Raw genomic sequence first — 16630 nt, forward strand, 5'->3', positions numbered from 1 at the left:
ACATGTTTCATTCCAAGGTATCCTTTAATCTACATGACATAAAATAGGCGCCAAAGTAGGAGCCTCATTAATCCTGTGGCTAACACTGAACTTGCATCACAGCAGGGTCCTTCAGCCATTGCAAAGTGGCTCTTCTTTGACAAATCCTAGAACTGGCATTGCCACAGCACAAAGGCAAGGGTGGTGATGGCCCAGGTTTTAATTTAGAAAGAGCTTGTTGTATCAGAAAAAAAGCTGCCAAAAGGATGGACTAAATGGAACCACAGAAAACCATCTAAAGCAAACTGCAGAAACTCTTAACCCCCCTCTTCCACGTCACTACATACACAAGCCTCCAGAAGGGTTATGATTACACAACCAGTGCATCACCCCACATAGATCAAGCCAACCCCATACACATGGTGATAAAAACTGCAATAAGACTGGTCATCTTGGCACTCTGTGCCTTGTAAGTCAGCCCCACCAAGAGCACTGTGCAAAATGCAGCTACTCCATTTCTAGGACTAAATAAATTTCTCTGCACAGCTTTGAAGCGCATCATATTAGTGCATTAGCATATAAAGAGGTGTTTCAGGTACTGCATTAAAGCACGATGCAGCATAAGTGCCTGCCCACATGTGTACTAATAAACCCCACACTAGCACTTTAGGAACAAGGGCTACATAGGAATTAAATGAAGCACAAGAAAAGCAAACCTTATGACTTCCTTTTTTTTTTTTTTTCCCCCCTTTTTTTGTCTTACCAATGAAAGCCTACAAAGGCACACTCACCAACTTCTACAGACGCAAAACTGCAGGGTGTTTCAAAAAGATGGACCCAATTTCAAAGATATAGTGATTTCAAATTAGGTCGATCTTTTTGAAACGTCTGTAGAACCAGCCAACTGAGCTGCTCCTTGCACTCATACAGTGAACAATGACAGACTTGCAATACAAACACCTGGCCAGCAATTCAACTTTCATCAGATCTGTTTTGCACCTAAGTGCTTACATTCAGATGAGGAGTTTGGGGTTGGTATTAGAAACACTGTCCTTGCCAGGGTTGAGATTCATACAGGCACGGACAGTAATCCTTCCCACTAGGGAACTAACATACTGGCTAATCAGTCAAGAAAAATGATCCCATACCACAACCAACAGCAACAGATGGACTAGGGCTTCAACTCTCCCATCCCTCTTGTTTCCCTCTAACATGTATTTTATATATATCACCTTACAAGGATGCATCCAGAGCCTGGCCCTTCCTCAGCGTCTGACCATTGCTGCTTTGCTCATTCAGGTATATCACTTCCCCTTCCCTATCCCCACCACAACTGAAAAAAAGATGTTCCAGTTCACAGATTCATGTGATATTGCCTGCTTCCTTTTTACCTGAAGGAAGGAAACAGAGAAACACAGGAACATGGTTTTCCTTCCTGCTGCCATTCCACTCTAGAGAGAAATGCACTGAAGATATCCATCTTACCTGTATGCCCAGCCAGCTGCACCCATGAGTAGCGTTTCTTGAAGGGGCTGATGACTGGTAAGTTAACCATGGTTTTAATTGTATGCCATGCCTTTTTCTGGAACACAAAGAAAAGAAATGTTAAGTTGGGCAAAAGCTGAAATCCTGACATGCCACAAACCTACCACATAGCTTCATGCACATTGAATTGTTCCCCACTAATCTGTAAGTGCTCAAAGGTGGAACCACAAAACAGACGCTATGATCATAAGTGGAAAAATATGTACATAAAACCAAGAATGGACAAATACTTAAATATTAATATAATGCCCTACCATCCACAAGAAAGCTGCCTGCAAGAAATAAAAAAAAAAGTCATGCTGCACATCACAGGCCTGTTCTTAGCCACACCTGACCCTCTCTGTGTCTGAGTCATGCAGTGTGCGTGGAACAGATACTGAACACACACTTATGCACATTTAAGTTTCCATGAGAAACTAACATAAGCTGTTTGCCACAGTTAGCAATACTTCCTTTCCCAGAAAACTTCAGTATCACTTTGTGATTAATGGCTTTCTCCAAGTCAGCAGGTGAGTCTTACTATGACAGTTGTAAAGAAAACGCATTTATAGTTAGACATGGAGGTCACCCAGATCCCTCAGCATCCATTGACAGTGTGCTGAAGAAACCTACTCCAGGTCACAAATTTTCCTGCTCCCTCCCGTCTTTCCCAATCTTGTTACTTTTTAACAAAGCTGGGCATTGCTCTGACCACCTTTGGCTGCCACTCAGTGCAGCTGTCTGGATATGGCTGCAGGCAGACAGGGAAACGAACAGCTGCTCACAAACAGCAGCTGAGGGCTCTGTCACAAAGGTAGAAAGGAAAATTAAAAAAAAAAAAGTTTTGTGCTCTGGAACTGAAACCCAGGTGGGAGAAAACCACAGCCCACTGGCATTCACATTATACTCAGAGGGATGCCAAAGGCACATTTCTTCTGTCACTAGAACATGATAACCTGTTGGGTAAAAAAAAACAAAAAAACAAAAAAAAACCAAACAAACAAACAAAAAAAAAAAAAACAAACCAAAAAAAAAAAAAAAACCACAAACCAAAACAAAACATCAACCACCAGCAGAGCTGCACAATACTTGTGCACGACAATTTAGTGATGAGGGTTTTTTGCTGAGATCAAATGTAGTTGGGGATTAGGCTGCTTCTACAGAAGTGCTTATCAATGGTCTAACTGGGATTCACTAAAATCAATGGGAGGCAGTGATTTCACTGAAAACAAGAGTAGGACATTGTTCAAGACCTGAAAAATCCACCTTCAAAACAACCATGTCTACTCTAGCAGGGATAGTGCTCTAATGACTTAGCTGCTTAGGATACCTGATTTTTGTTGTCTTCTACAGAAGTGCAAAAATACAAGAAGTAAAATTGCAGGCAATGATACACATGCAAAATGTAGCTCTCCACATCACACTCTGACCTGGCCAACCTTCCCCAAACTTGTTCACTTATGCTACATTTCTTATAAGGTATCCTCTAGCAATGTTGGTCACCGCAAGAGGGCAAAACCCTGTGGCTATCTTCAAACATATCAAGAGGATATATGAACTCACAGACAAGTGATCTTGCTTTTAGGGATTTGTCTTCGCAATAAAGTTAAGTTATGCTGCAAATTAACTGACATAACAAAATAATCACCATATGGGCATACTTATTGCTTCTTCCTATTTAACTTCTTTTGGTTTTGAAAGCAGTTCAAGCTGAAATAAAGTCACTCTAGATCTGATATAAGCACCCCATGTAGCAGTAATACTTTTGAAAACATAGTGTGCCAGTGAAAGGAAGCATCCAAAGAAAATCCAACATGTTTGAGAATCGAGAAGACCGTAGCACTTATTGCAACTCCACAGATGTTACTAGCTCTAGCTAATCTCCAGTTTCACAAATACTTTCTGCAGATTTAAATGACCCTTTCATATTCTATATTATTTGAATTTCATAGCCTATATTATTTGCCCTAAGTCATTCCAAACTGCAGCCTTGCAGTGCTAAACAGCAGCTTGGCTCTATCATAGAGCTAGCTGCTATTTAGTAAGGATGAGAGAGACTCTTGTACACCACTTATAAATGTCCATAGCCTCCTTCTGGAGGAAAGCGAAATGTAAATATTGTTATTCAAGTAGTAAAGATAAATTACTTCTGTATAATTTATTTGCCAGATGTAACTGAGAGCAGAAGCCCTTCAGTCTACTCTGCTGTTTCTATTCCAGAGGGATACAGCCCTAAGCTATTTAAAGAACAGTTGAAAGTAAACACCACCCTAAATTAAAATGACCCCTTTGAATGTAATTCCTGCCAAAGATTTCATTTTTTAATATTACAGCCCAGTTTTCAGGGTAACGCTGCTTTTTCCCCCATCCCTTAATCAGAAGTCAGCATTGCTCCATAACCCTCTTATAAGGTGCTATGCTCGTCATAATGTCCCACTCCTAACAAACTGCAGCCTGTCTCCCAGTGACTTCCATACTGCTACATCCAGACATGATGAGCAGCTCAGGTTTTCAAGGAATGCACATCAACTGTCAATGCAGCACCACACTGCAGTGGCTTTCCCACCTCCTCCCTCCCACCTAGCTCTGAGAAGCTTTGGCTTTTATTTGTATTGTGGGTGTGACAGAGAGACAATCAGCCAAATTCAGCCCCAGTTGAAGTGGACTTTGGCTGCTTAGGTTACAGCTGCTTTTGATGAGTATGTTTAAGCTACTCATCCAATAAGCAGACACTGACAATTTTTTATTATTATTATAATTTTAAATAATCTCTTCACAAACCTTTTCCCACTCAAGATGGGGAAAGCATGACGCTCAAACTAGGAGCCCAAGAGGTATGCTGCCTTCAGCAGGGGTTCAGTAGTTGCATTTCCCTCTACTGCAACTTCAGTCTCCCAGTTTGCTCAACCCAGGATGCAAATTGCCAGGCTGCAAACAGGGCTGCATGCTGTTGGAGCAGTGGTGTGAGTGGGAAGATGAAAACTTTGTGTGTCTGCTGTGGGAGGAATCTTTCTCGCTTCTATTTCTAAAGCAAGATCTCTTCCTCTTTTTTAGCAATGGAATTACATGCTTTTCAAATCACTGCTTCATGCTGCAATGGCAAAGCGGACTGCAACCACTGCCCATATGTGTTTGCAATCCATATGTCCTTCAGTCCTTGTTTCTTCTAGATTCCCGCTTAGCCTTCCCTGACCTTTTGCTCTGCCTGGGTTTCTCCAAGCCCTCCTTTCTCCTAGATTCCCAGCCAGTGTATGCTATTTACACACCTTCAGGGAAAATTCAGATCTCTCTGTATCAACACTGCCTGAATCAGATGCCTTTGATATCACCGATGCCATTATATATGGCTCTTGAGATCCATATACTCAAGAGTTTTCCAATAGGAAAAAGGAAACCATTCCAAAATGGCCAAGAGGCAAACATGAGAAATATTAACATTCTTAGATTCAGCATTTAAGTTACTCAATGTGAACTCTAACTGACACACTGTATACAACCCCAAGCAATAAAAGGTGTGGGATGCTAAAGAGTGGAAAAGCTAGTTTCCTGCCAACGGGTCAGCCTGCATGACAGGCTGTGCCACTGGAACAGTGGCCCTGGTAGCAAACGAAAAAAAATTCCAGCGAAGATAATGGGAGAACCAATCCCCACAATGCAGCTACAATACATGCAAAGGATTGTGGCTTGGTTTCTGACATTGCTTTGTGTTATCTGGATTACTCTTCTGGATTTGAAGCACAGCACTGAAGAGAAGCACACATCCATGCAGCAGATGTGGCAGGCTTGCTCGGTGTTAGCACTGGCATACGCAGACAAGATGATGGCCAGATAAAATATTCCCAGTCTATTCAATCCTGGATACAGGTAGCTGTTGCCATCACGCCTTTCCCATTAAGAGACAAAGATGAGCAGCAACCAAGAGCCACAGGCTACTGTGAGTACAGCTTTCTCCAGGCCTTTTCTCATGATGAGAGCACAACTTTGTATGTTACTAGTATGCAGAAGCACAGCCATGATGACCCTGCCCAAATACACCAGTAGGACTTGGCTGAGCAAAACCCACTAAACTCACTGGGACGCATTTCATCCTTTTGAAGGGCGTTTGGCTCAGGCCTCACTGTCCCCAAGAATTAATCCACAGGAACTAACCAGCCTTCCTGAAACGCTCCCACCATCTCAGGACAAGGGCTCTAACATCCTAGTAAGCTCACTGAACAGATCAGTGCAGACTACCTGAACTGGGTGAGCTTTTATTAGTTGTTCCTGTTTTACGAGCATAACAGAACAACTTAAATCTCTGAATGTATGTTGAATCCCTCAGAGACAGATGAGATCCTCTGACTCCTAAGGGCAACAGAAGACAGGGACCTGAACCTTCCTCTGCTATTCTGTGCAAAAATAAAATCTCTCCCTTATTTAAAGGTAAAAGGAGAATGAAGATCTCAGTTCTGTGAACACCTTAAACACAAGTAACTACCCTCAGTCAAGCACTAACAAACAGTTAACATACACAAGAATTTGAAGAATTGAGTCCTAAATGAAGCGATTACAATAATTAAAAACACCAGTCATGTCTCAGCTATTGGAGGGAGGAAATAACAAAATGCTTTTATTCAGGAAAAAAAAAAAAAAAAAACAAAAAAAAAAACAAACAAACCACAAAACATTAGTTTCAATAATCCTAACATGTTACTCGAAACTACACCAAAATGTAACATAAACCAACAGAGTCCCTAAAAAAAGTTCATTCTTCTGTCATCAGCAGAGTGGAGTAGTTCCTTGCCTGAGCTGGTAAATTTTCATAGAAATTCTGCTAGACTGTAGTAAACAATGACCCTTGAATCTTTTTTTCCAGGAAAATTTCAGCAGTTTCTTTATCCAAGATGCTGTTGTCTTCTTTTATGTGCACTAGTACAAAGCCTACGCAAGCCTACATAGAGCTATTATGACAGCAAGAAACAAAAGGATAGTGAGAAATTTCTTTGTGATTTTTTTTTCACCCTAAAAGGCTTTAAGAAAGAGTACTTAATTGTCAGTCATCATAATCTACTGTTCTCTTAAAGTCTTTACATCAGTTAGGCTAAATTCTGCCACTCAGGGACATGGGGGCTGAAATCTGATCTGTAATGCTGGTTGCCTCTGCCTACTCAGTGTCTCACTAACTCCTAGAAAGAACAAAGTTCCTCCACAGAGACCTGCAAGGAGTACAGAAAACTATAATTATCAGAAAGTTACTACATGTATTTCAAAATAATTCTGTAAGAGGCATGTGCCTGAAACACAAAAGTACGGAGCAATGCTTTACCTGACAATCAGAGCCAACGCAGTGCAAATGAGCGAGCAGTGAGAAGGGGATGGGTGTTGGCCTCTTTAGGGACACGGTAACCGTAACAATACTGATTGGAAAAGTAACACTTGGGAACCCGTCAGACAATGAGCTGGAACTGCTTTCTACAAGGGGGACGTAAACTAACACTGAGCTTTACTAAGACAGGTATCAGTTATGACTTATCCATGTACACTATTAGTCATTCTCCAGTGGCTCACCTTTCTGCTGTTTTTTTTTCCTTCTTTTCCTTCTTCCCTCCCAGGTCACACACTAGCACCCACAGTACTCTCTTGGAGTGAGAAAACAAATACTGATGAGGTCTGTAACATTAACCACAGAGCTCTTCAAAGTATCAGTATGACCAGGTGGTAAGGTAGAGTCCTGCAACTCTCTCTCTTAATATTTGTTTCTCCTAAAAATCTGTGTATGTTTTCCAGTTTTATTGTTTAAGTTTTACTTTTTATAGTATGTACACTTACTTCTTAAAATGTTTCTAAATCCCTACAAATTAATTTTATCCACAAAATCCTTGACTGTTATATTTACCTTAGTTTATTAAAACTGAAGTAAACCAGCTTGAAAGCTAGTTTGTTTTCCTAATTCTATATGCCATTTCCTAATTCTATATGCCAATTTCCTAATTCTATATGCCATTTTACACAATTATGTTATTTGGAAAATGAAATTAACATATTCAGATTTGTTCTCCATTTTCTGTATTTTTTGACACTTTATTTCAATTGGCTTTGACCTGATGTGCAGGACCTGCAGGTGTAGGTCCAAAGCTACTAACCATATTATTTTAATGCTCTAAGACCAGCATGAATAAAACTTTGCTGTCATCTGTCTCAATGCAGCCACTACCTGTCGTTACCATAAAAAGCATCCATGAGAAATCATTTTGGGTGGATCATAACCGAGACAATTGCTAGTCTAATTTAATTACCCTGTAATTAGACATGTTTCTCTCTGTGTGTTAATGTAAGCAATAACTGCAGTACTAAAATGACTACCTATTAAAGACAAAATAAAATCACAAACATTTTAACAAAGAAACTACTGCTTTGTCAAAATCACAATATTCTATTAGGACAAGTTGGTATCAGTGTAATTCCCACCAAACCAATGAGTTTTGCATGGGTGCAGCTTCACAGCAGCCAGCTTCAAGGGTTATTAGAGATTTCATTTTTTTCAAGAGAGTGCAGCTCTGGGACAGTCAACCACATGGTTTCATGTCATAGAGAGATCTGGGGATTTGAGTGATGTTATATAAGAAAATTAAAAAATTAAATGATAGTGAGAGTTGCTGAGCAACGTGGTTCTTTCTGGTTACAGTCACAAAATTTGCCTGCTGATGAATTCTGGTTTTGAGTTCTTTCAGGTTGATACTTGGTGCATTATAGTTGTCTTTGAAGACACAAAAGAGGTAAGCCGGTGACTTGGTCAGATCCAGATCCTAGAGCAGCAGGCATTTTTATGCCCAATATAGGTAAATTACAATTACTCTTGTTTTTTCTTCTAATAATACATACAGAGATATATTTATACGCACATATGTGCATACTTTTAAAATATCTAAAGCAGTTAGTAAAAGCTTTTAATTGCAGTCAATCAAAATACCACAATAATAAAAATTTCCAGACTGCAACAACTCTTAGGCTTGGGATCATTCGGTATTTGAAGAAACTTAGAAGACCTAACAAGGCACTGTACTGCAACGGAGAAAGTGAGGTACAGATGTCATTTTCCCCTTATTTGTCAGGAGAAACGTAACTTAAAATATGCACAAAGGCTCTGTGTAGGGAAGCAAGGTGCAAGATTTGCCCACAGCTAAAACAAAAACTATCCAAAATAACAAAAACAACAAAAAAACCCCACACCTAAACTTGTCATATAAGGCTCTTCATACTTTCAACAGCTGGTTTCTGTGCTTTTGCCCCTTAGTAAAGGTTTCTGGAATCCTCAAACTAAGGAGATTCTTGCTGCCAAGTCTACTACCCACTTGGCTGAATCAGACATGAATCACAAATTGAGACAAAGATCTCAATGGGTGGGAGGTGAAAGAGCAAGTCAACAAAAAGAACGCTCCCCAAGCAAGCTCCGACAGGAATACGTGAGCGAACAGTCACACAAACCTTTATAGCTAAGTTTCTGAGCACAACACTTGATTCAGCTCCCAAGACAGGGTAAGGCTCTCACAGCAAGTAACTTAGCCCTGGTATTACCACATTTCATCTCCTCTTGTTACCGGGCAGTGAACAGGTTCCTGATGCACACAAACACTAATCTGCACAGTAGTGATCCTTCATTGCTAGAAAAGGTACTTAGGGTCAGAATTGAAATGTTGCTCTATGATAACTTAGATCAATGGATAGGCCAGCCCAGGGTCTGGGGATCTGAGCACCTGCTTTAAGAAGCCTGTGCCCTGACCTGATACGCACAACATCATTCTTCAGAATGTCAGAGGTGCTATGCCAACCAACATCAACTGATAACTCATCCAAATCACTGCAACTGGCCTTCTGCCAGGGCAGCTGTATTACTTCAAATGCTGTCAGCTGTCACTCAGGGAATACAAACAGTGTAACCCTGTCCCCCATCAAGGAAATCACTGAGCAATCTCCACATGCCAGATGCCTTGGGAGCCTTGACCTTCCTTGTACCTGTTTCAGTCCCCCAGGGAACTAACACTCGCTGCTTTGTCACACAGTTCACCTTCCTATAGTGTACGAGTGCCAGCTGGAGCTGTAAGACTGACAACAGCAAGGGAGAACACATACTCCTAAAGAAAACTGGCAGTTTGCACGCCCATGAGCAACTTCCTGATCCCCTCTCATCAGACTGCCAGGCAAACTGTGACTATACCTTCATCTGTCCCTCCCTCTCTTTCACCATCCAGCCTCCAAAGCTTTCAGAAGAAATGGTGCTCAGCCTGTACTCAGCCCTTGACACTTCCGGCTTTGCACTCAACCATGGGTGAGGGCCACAGCTGCTCAGCCCGTGTGTGGCAGGTGTATCCTCCAACTGCAGGGCTTTCATTTCCTGTTTGCACCGCACTCAACATGGGCTGGGCTAAACCTTCAGAGTCAGAAGAAACACTTAATGCAATAAGCAGAAACAACACTGCAAGACAGAAGCCTCAGGTTCCTGTGTTTTCTCCTCTGTCATGTCTCACCATGCGGTGAGATGCATACATAGTTTGCCTCGCTGCCTTTCAGGATACTTGGTAAGCTTGCGGGATATTCACGATGTATGGTGAAGAAGAGAAGGAAAGAGAAACAGATGGTCGGCATCGGACTGAATTACTAGAGGCACAAAATCCCATGTCTTGCTCCACAGTTGGATTCTACATGTAATTCCAGAAGCAGTCCCTCTCTAAATCAGAGTAAAATGAATTGCAAAGAAGTGAAAGCATTGCTTGCCTTTCTGCAAACAGCATCAAGAGCCGCAGTCTGCTATTCTGTATAAATCAACTTTGGCATTAGGGATACTGAAATGTCTACCTTTAATAGCAAGCATTAAGTATGGCCATTATCTCTACCTTCGCACTTGTGCTCTGTTCTGAAAGACACAGTCTCTAACAGGATGGAGCTCTGCCACCTGTCTCTATACTGAACTCAAGAAAATGGAACCAAAGAAGTTCTTCTCCACCAGGGTTCTGCCAGAACATCAATCTTGCTGGAAACTGAAATGTTATTATCCAAGAAGTAAATGGAAAGGTCCTCACTATAGGAAAGTTGACTCAGACTCACTTTCAGATCCCAGACATTTGAAATTTATGCAGGCTGTCCATCACCCAGAACAATTTTGTGGTAAAACAAACATCACTATAACAGATGGTGAGGCAGAAGGAAATAAATCATTCTTAACCTCCAAAACAATTGCAGTTTAGGTCTTCAAAAACTTCCTATGCCACTGTTTGGCAGTTGTAGAATTCTCTGCCCATCCTCCATTTATCCTCCACTTGTCATGGGTCACTGATTGACAATACCAGTCATGAAAAAGGGACATCTAGAAAGGCGACAGTCTTTAGATGAAAAAATGAGCTTAATATCCTGCTACACAGGACACAGAATTACCAGTTCCAAACAGGATGAATATTTGGGAATACTTAAAACCCAAACACATCCACACTTCTCTATACATAGACCAATAAATAAGTTCAGCCTAAAACATATGCACTATTTGTTAAGGCATGTAATTTGTGAACTGCATATGACCTTGAATCCAAATGTACCACAAGAAGTGTCAATCCATTTAAATGAGGTGTGGTTTCTGCATAGCATCAAGAGAGGCTGTGTTCTGGCAACAAGCTAGGAAATAACTTGAAGAAGTTAATCTCCCCCGAGTGAACTCCAGGCACTTGGGAAGGAAGCTGAGCATGCACTTTATCTTATTTGCTAAGGCGGTGCAGACAGTTACCTAGATACACAGCTCAATCCTGCCTGCCCAGCAGTTCAGGGCTAGGCTCACCACCAATTTAACACCGCAGCGATGCCGCAGCCACAGGAGAACCTCCAGTCTGAACGGATAAAAATAAATGAAGGAAACTTTAATGCTTATTCTTTATTACACTTCCCCACTTGCCACAAATCACTAACATCAGTCAGAAATTGCAAAATTGTCTTCTATTAACTGGTCAAAGACTTCTCTCTTCCTATCACTGGAAGCTTGGGTTAGTGAATAGGTATCGAAAGCTTACCGTGCTTTCCTTATATCCTTGTGTAAGGGCTCCAGAAGCCGTATCCCATATAATTTTGAGATTCTGCCTCAAAGGAATGTAAGAGTGGAAGGCTATTGAGCTATGATTCAATTCTTCCTGTAGGAAAGGCTAGGAAGCACAAGGATAGAGTTAAGGTTGCTGTAAGAACCCACTGGTTATCTGCAATTATTGTGCTCCATTTTGGTCATTACTCCATGTAAGTTTTGATAAACTGGAGGAAAGTTCAGGGACAAATAACAAACATCCTATTGCTGAGGCTGAATGAATTGTGTTTGTTTATCCTTAGAGGACAAAGCATGGCAACTGCCTTCTAGTATGCAACAAGTTTTCATAACGATGAGTGCAGTCAATTGCTCTCCATGTCCACAGGGAAGGACAAGAACAAATCGCCTTAATTTGCAACAAAACTAAAACATTCAGGTGAGATATCAGAAAAGGTTTTGCCAGGGTCTCAGTGAGTTTTCAAATGGGCTTGACAAATGCCTATAAAATCGTGGTCTAGCTCAGTCACAGGGGACACCTGCCACCAAGACAGAACTGGGCTGATCCCAGTGTCAGTGCATTGCAATACTTTTAAAAGAGTTCTAGTCACAAGTACCAAGACAGTTCATCATCACTGGTCTCAATATACTTATGTCCTGCAGGACAGTGAATAAAGTTACATGATCCCTTTTTGTGCTTTATTTCCATTCCTAAAATGTATTGAAACATTCATAGAAAAAAATAAGTCCCTCAGACCAACACTTTTCTGCATATGAGGATTTCTGAAATTATTATATGCATGCATGTGTATATGTACACACATATAAAGAGGCTATTGGCGGGCATTTATTTTTAAAATGTACTTACATAACTTTTTTATTTCCTACCATGGTAATTCAGCTTTTGATATCCTAAAATGTTGGACGCTCATTTGCAAAAGATCTAAGCTTTAAGATGATCTAAGTTAGATCTAAGATCTAACTCCACTGCCTCAGTATGGGATCTAGGTCCAGACAACTGCTCTTTCTCTGCTCCAGTTGCCACAGCTGCAGGCTGTAATAACTCCACTTCAGAACTGTTGAACAATTTAAGAAATTAATGCTTGTAAACTAAATTAGAGGCACTCAAATAAGGTATTCAAGTTCTCAAATAAGCAGCACGGTAACGTTAAGTGAAAAGGATTATTAAAGTCTAAAAATATGTCATGTAAAAAACGGATCAGATACACTGGTAACAGTTCACCATCTGCTCTTCTAATCTATCACAAGACAAAGTCCAGTACTCTCATCTCCCCTCCTCTGTCTCCTCCAAACGCACACCTCCATTTTCCTCTAAAGAATCATCAGAAGTTACTGCTTCACCTATCACGCATTCCACTGTTCAAATACGGCCCACCCTTTGCAATGGAATGCAAGTGTCAACATGCAATATGTACTGTTACTTAGCGGGGTGTGGTATTTACCTAGGGGAAAGCCACATCCTTCAGCAACCACTTTAATAAGTCTGAGCTTTAACACAGTAACCATGCGATTATTCCAATCCACTGTGTTGAAAGGATTAAAAAACAAAACACACACACACACAAAAACAAACATCAAAAAACAAACCACCACCACCAAACAACAAACACATGCCTACTTGGGTCAGCATGAGAACAGAACAAGCAAGGCCAGTGTCCCAGACAGGACGGGAGCCCACAAATGGAACATGGCAATGTACAAGAAACCCAGAATTAAATGGAAACGAGGACCCTTCACCTTCTCCCATAGGAGTGAGAGGACCCTCTGACTCATGATGCAGTTGTTTGGTTTTGGAGCAAACCTAAAAGCAGAGAAACTCTTCCTGCCCCAAGTCAGCACTAGGAACTATGTAAGGAATCTGGAGAAAAGATTACTTCTCCCTTGAGCAAAACTACAGGATCAAAAGAGAATTTCTCTTAACAGAATAACATCAGAAAGGCAAGTAGAATTCCTCCTCCCTATCAAAAGCAGATAGTCCCAGCAGACAAGGGATTATTTAAGATTTTGATTTCCATAATGTAGCCTTAAGAGAGTCAAATTCAGACCTTACATAAGCAGGAGTGACTCAACAGAAGACTGAAACTGAAACAAGGCATCTGCCTTCCTGAAGAGTTGTGGGTGTTTGAACAATAGTGAATGTGTTGTACAGAATATGTTTCCTCTGCCCTGAAGGTAAACAAACGTGTTTACAATTGAGATCCTGGAGATTCCACCTTTATAGAAACACAAGCATCAACTGCCACTTATTAAGATGCGAATCTGCCTAAAAATAAAATAAACAGGGCGTAGTTTCTACATAGACCATTTATCTACCAAAACTTTCATTTCATATTAAAAGAGAAAAAAAAAAAACCCTCCGTAAAACTTAGAAGAATTTCATACTGTTGGTTCCTAGCAACAGAACTGCAAGGCATACTCCCATATCTTGCACAACCACCTACACTAGCCTCCTGAAATATGGAGCAAGCAGCAGCTTCTGTGCCAGATTGGACATAGGTAGCAGAACCCACAAGTGACCAACATCAATACAGCAGGACTCAGCAGACAAAGACCAGATGTTTGAAATGTCATTTGCAGGTGGTTTATGGCTTACACTGCACACAGGGGAACAAGCCATGCAGAGGAGTTACTTCACAAGGGAAAGCTGATTTTGCTGCCCTGTCTGCTCTTTTTCTTGAAGAACACAATGTAAAAAGAAAATTGGTAACTTGGCTACCTTCATCCTATAGCCATCCCCTGTCCCAAACAGGACTGCTGCCTATACAATCAGAGCACTGAAAAGGCAGGCTGGGATCAAGACACACAGCTACGACAATGGGAGAGCACATATGACAATGGGAGAGATAATGCAGAAAATCCCAATGGGTGAATAGGGATGGAAAAAAGATTATTAGTTTTCTGTCACTCCAGTTTTAATATTGGAACGGGAAGCCATGCTCAGGTCAACAGCAAGTCCTACTGCTGGAAAACCAGTTGGAGACTGGTGGCATAGTAATTAACAAGTACGGGGCTATTAGAGCATATAAGACTTTCTCTCTCTCTAGGCTCATTGCCACGTATTATCTTTGGTCATGCTATAAACTTTGGGAAAACAAGTCATGAAACTATTATAGGGGCCTGGTTAGTGCCCAAATGCATGTAGATGATCAGGCCAGAGGGAACTCCAGAAACTCACTTCTTCCTAACATATTTAAAATATGGCTTCATTGTTTTTTCTACTGAATGCCTTTGGTAGCCATGATGGCATCATAAGCAAGTGAGAGGCAAAAGCATCTGAAAGTCAGGAATCTCTACTTTCAAATTCTCTCCACATTTTAAGCAGAATAGAAGGATCTGTTCTAAAAGGAGTACCTCAGGACTTAATTGCTTACTCCTTCTGCCTTAGTACAAATAAGGCAAAAAGTTCGTTATCTAAAATCCACAGAGAAAGACAATAAAAACTAGATCAAATTATGAGCCCGAAATTCTGACACTCAGCATTTCTCAGCATTTTGCCCTATGAAAAGTGAAAACCAGAGTGTAGGAAGGTTTCCTAGTTTCTTCCAATTAGATTCTCTTCTGAACAAAACTGACCCTTTGTGGAATCAGCATCACTGTTCCTACAGAACATGCATGAGTGGGAACGGCTGAGGAAGGAGACCACAGCAGGCAAAGCTTATCGTGATTAGAACATTTGGGTCAAGTGCACGTAGCCAACAACCCACTCAAACCCCATAAATGATAACAAACAGCCAATCTGCACACACAAACACTGTTCACACAGATTTTTATCCTTTCTATCATTGCATCACACAAACACACAGCAATGGAGAAAAACAGAGAAGCCACCTTTTAGGACTTGCTCTAGCTCTGCCTCTTTCAGAAGATCAGGGTCTCAAACCCCAGATTTCCTGTACAGCCACTAAAGCACCAACACACAAGAAGTCTGTTTCTGTGTCTCATTCTCCTCAGAATTGCTCTGTTACCTTAAAGAAGGGCAAAACCTGTTTGTTTCAGACTGAACAACTCCAACAAAACTTCAGCTGCTTCCAAGGCTAAAAAAAGATACATAGTGATCTCATTAGAAAATTTCTGATGAATCCTCTGAAGACATTTTAACCTTGAATTTCGAGGAAGGAGCCTGAAAATGGCAAGAGGAAAATTTTCAAAGCAAGAGCAAAAGCCAACTTGACCAAATCTGGCAAATTGTAAGAACCTGAGGTTCATTTGCAGTAGATGCTCATTAGTCTTCTCACATTACCTTATGTGGAGATTGCTGGGCAAAGCACACACAACAGACTGATGGAGCTCAGCTGTGAAGGGTGTGTTCAACCAACCCACTCTTCAGACACAGGTGAGCTTGGGGAGGCTCAGCTGTGCATGAGGCAACTGTGATCCAGGTTTGCCAGATGCAAGAGGGCCATCTCCTATAGGCTCTGAAGGTCCTCTCCAAGTACAGCACCCCTTTGAGTGTCCCCTTTAGCATGGGCATGTTGAACAGGCCAGCCAGCTCTAGTACACTGAGCAGCACATGCTTTGGGAAGGAAAGGTGGACAAAACACTATTTCCATGTGTCAACACCTTCCACTACTGGAATGTTTTCAGTTGCAGAATTGTTTGCACTGGAACTTTAATGATGTCTTAAATGTAAAACTGAGCACCCAAAAGTTAGAAATTCTCAGAATTGAAGTTTTGTGTGCAATCTTAAGTTCTCCTTTTTATGTCAATGCTTTCCCTTTTCTGCAGAATTTACGATAACAGTCTTTATATAATAACATATTGTAGTTCCTACTCATTCAGTGTAAACAAACAATTTACAACTCTATAAAAACAACTATTTTTCAATTCTGTTCTCATTGGCTTTACCATTTTTATTTCACTTACTAGAAACCTGCTGTAAACATAGTTACTGAGTTTTGTGCAGTAGTTATAAGAGAGCCATCACTGCTGCAGTAGAGTGCTTTCCCAATGTCAATTAATGTCTTCACAATCTCTGTTATGCAAACTGTTTTATTCATATCTTCTAGCTAAAATACTGATGGAAAGATAAGCTAACATGAAAAGTACCCTCTAATTTTGAAAGCCCAATTTGAG

The 16630-nt window shown here is 40.9% G+C and overlaps 1 protein-coding gene across 3 annotated transcripts in view; it reads right to left on the bottom strand.

Moving 5' to 3' along the window:
• The window catches only part of ITPKA (inositol-trisphosphate 3-kinase A), a 40517-nt gene that overhangs the window by 13822 nt on the left and 10065 nt on the right, over positions 1-16630 (bottom strand). For all 3 annotated transcript variants that reach the window (XM_065064603.1, XM_021287529.2, XM_065064604.1), the window contains one exon: positions 1465-1561. In XM_065064603.1, coding sequence (XP_064920675.1) covers positions 1465-1561 — 97 coding nt within the window. The remainder of the gene's footprint in view (positions 1-1464; positions 1562-16630) is intronic.

Source organism: Columba livia, chromosome 5, assembly GCF_036013475.1.
Source record: "Columba livia isolate bColLiv1 breed racing homer chromosome 5, bColLiv1.pat.W.v2, whole genome shotgun sequence".
Classification (NCBI taxonomy): Eukaryota; Metazoa; Chordata; class Aves; order Columbiformes; family Columbidae; genus Columba; species Columba livia.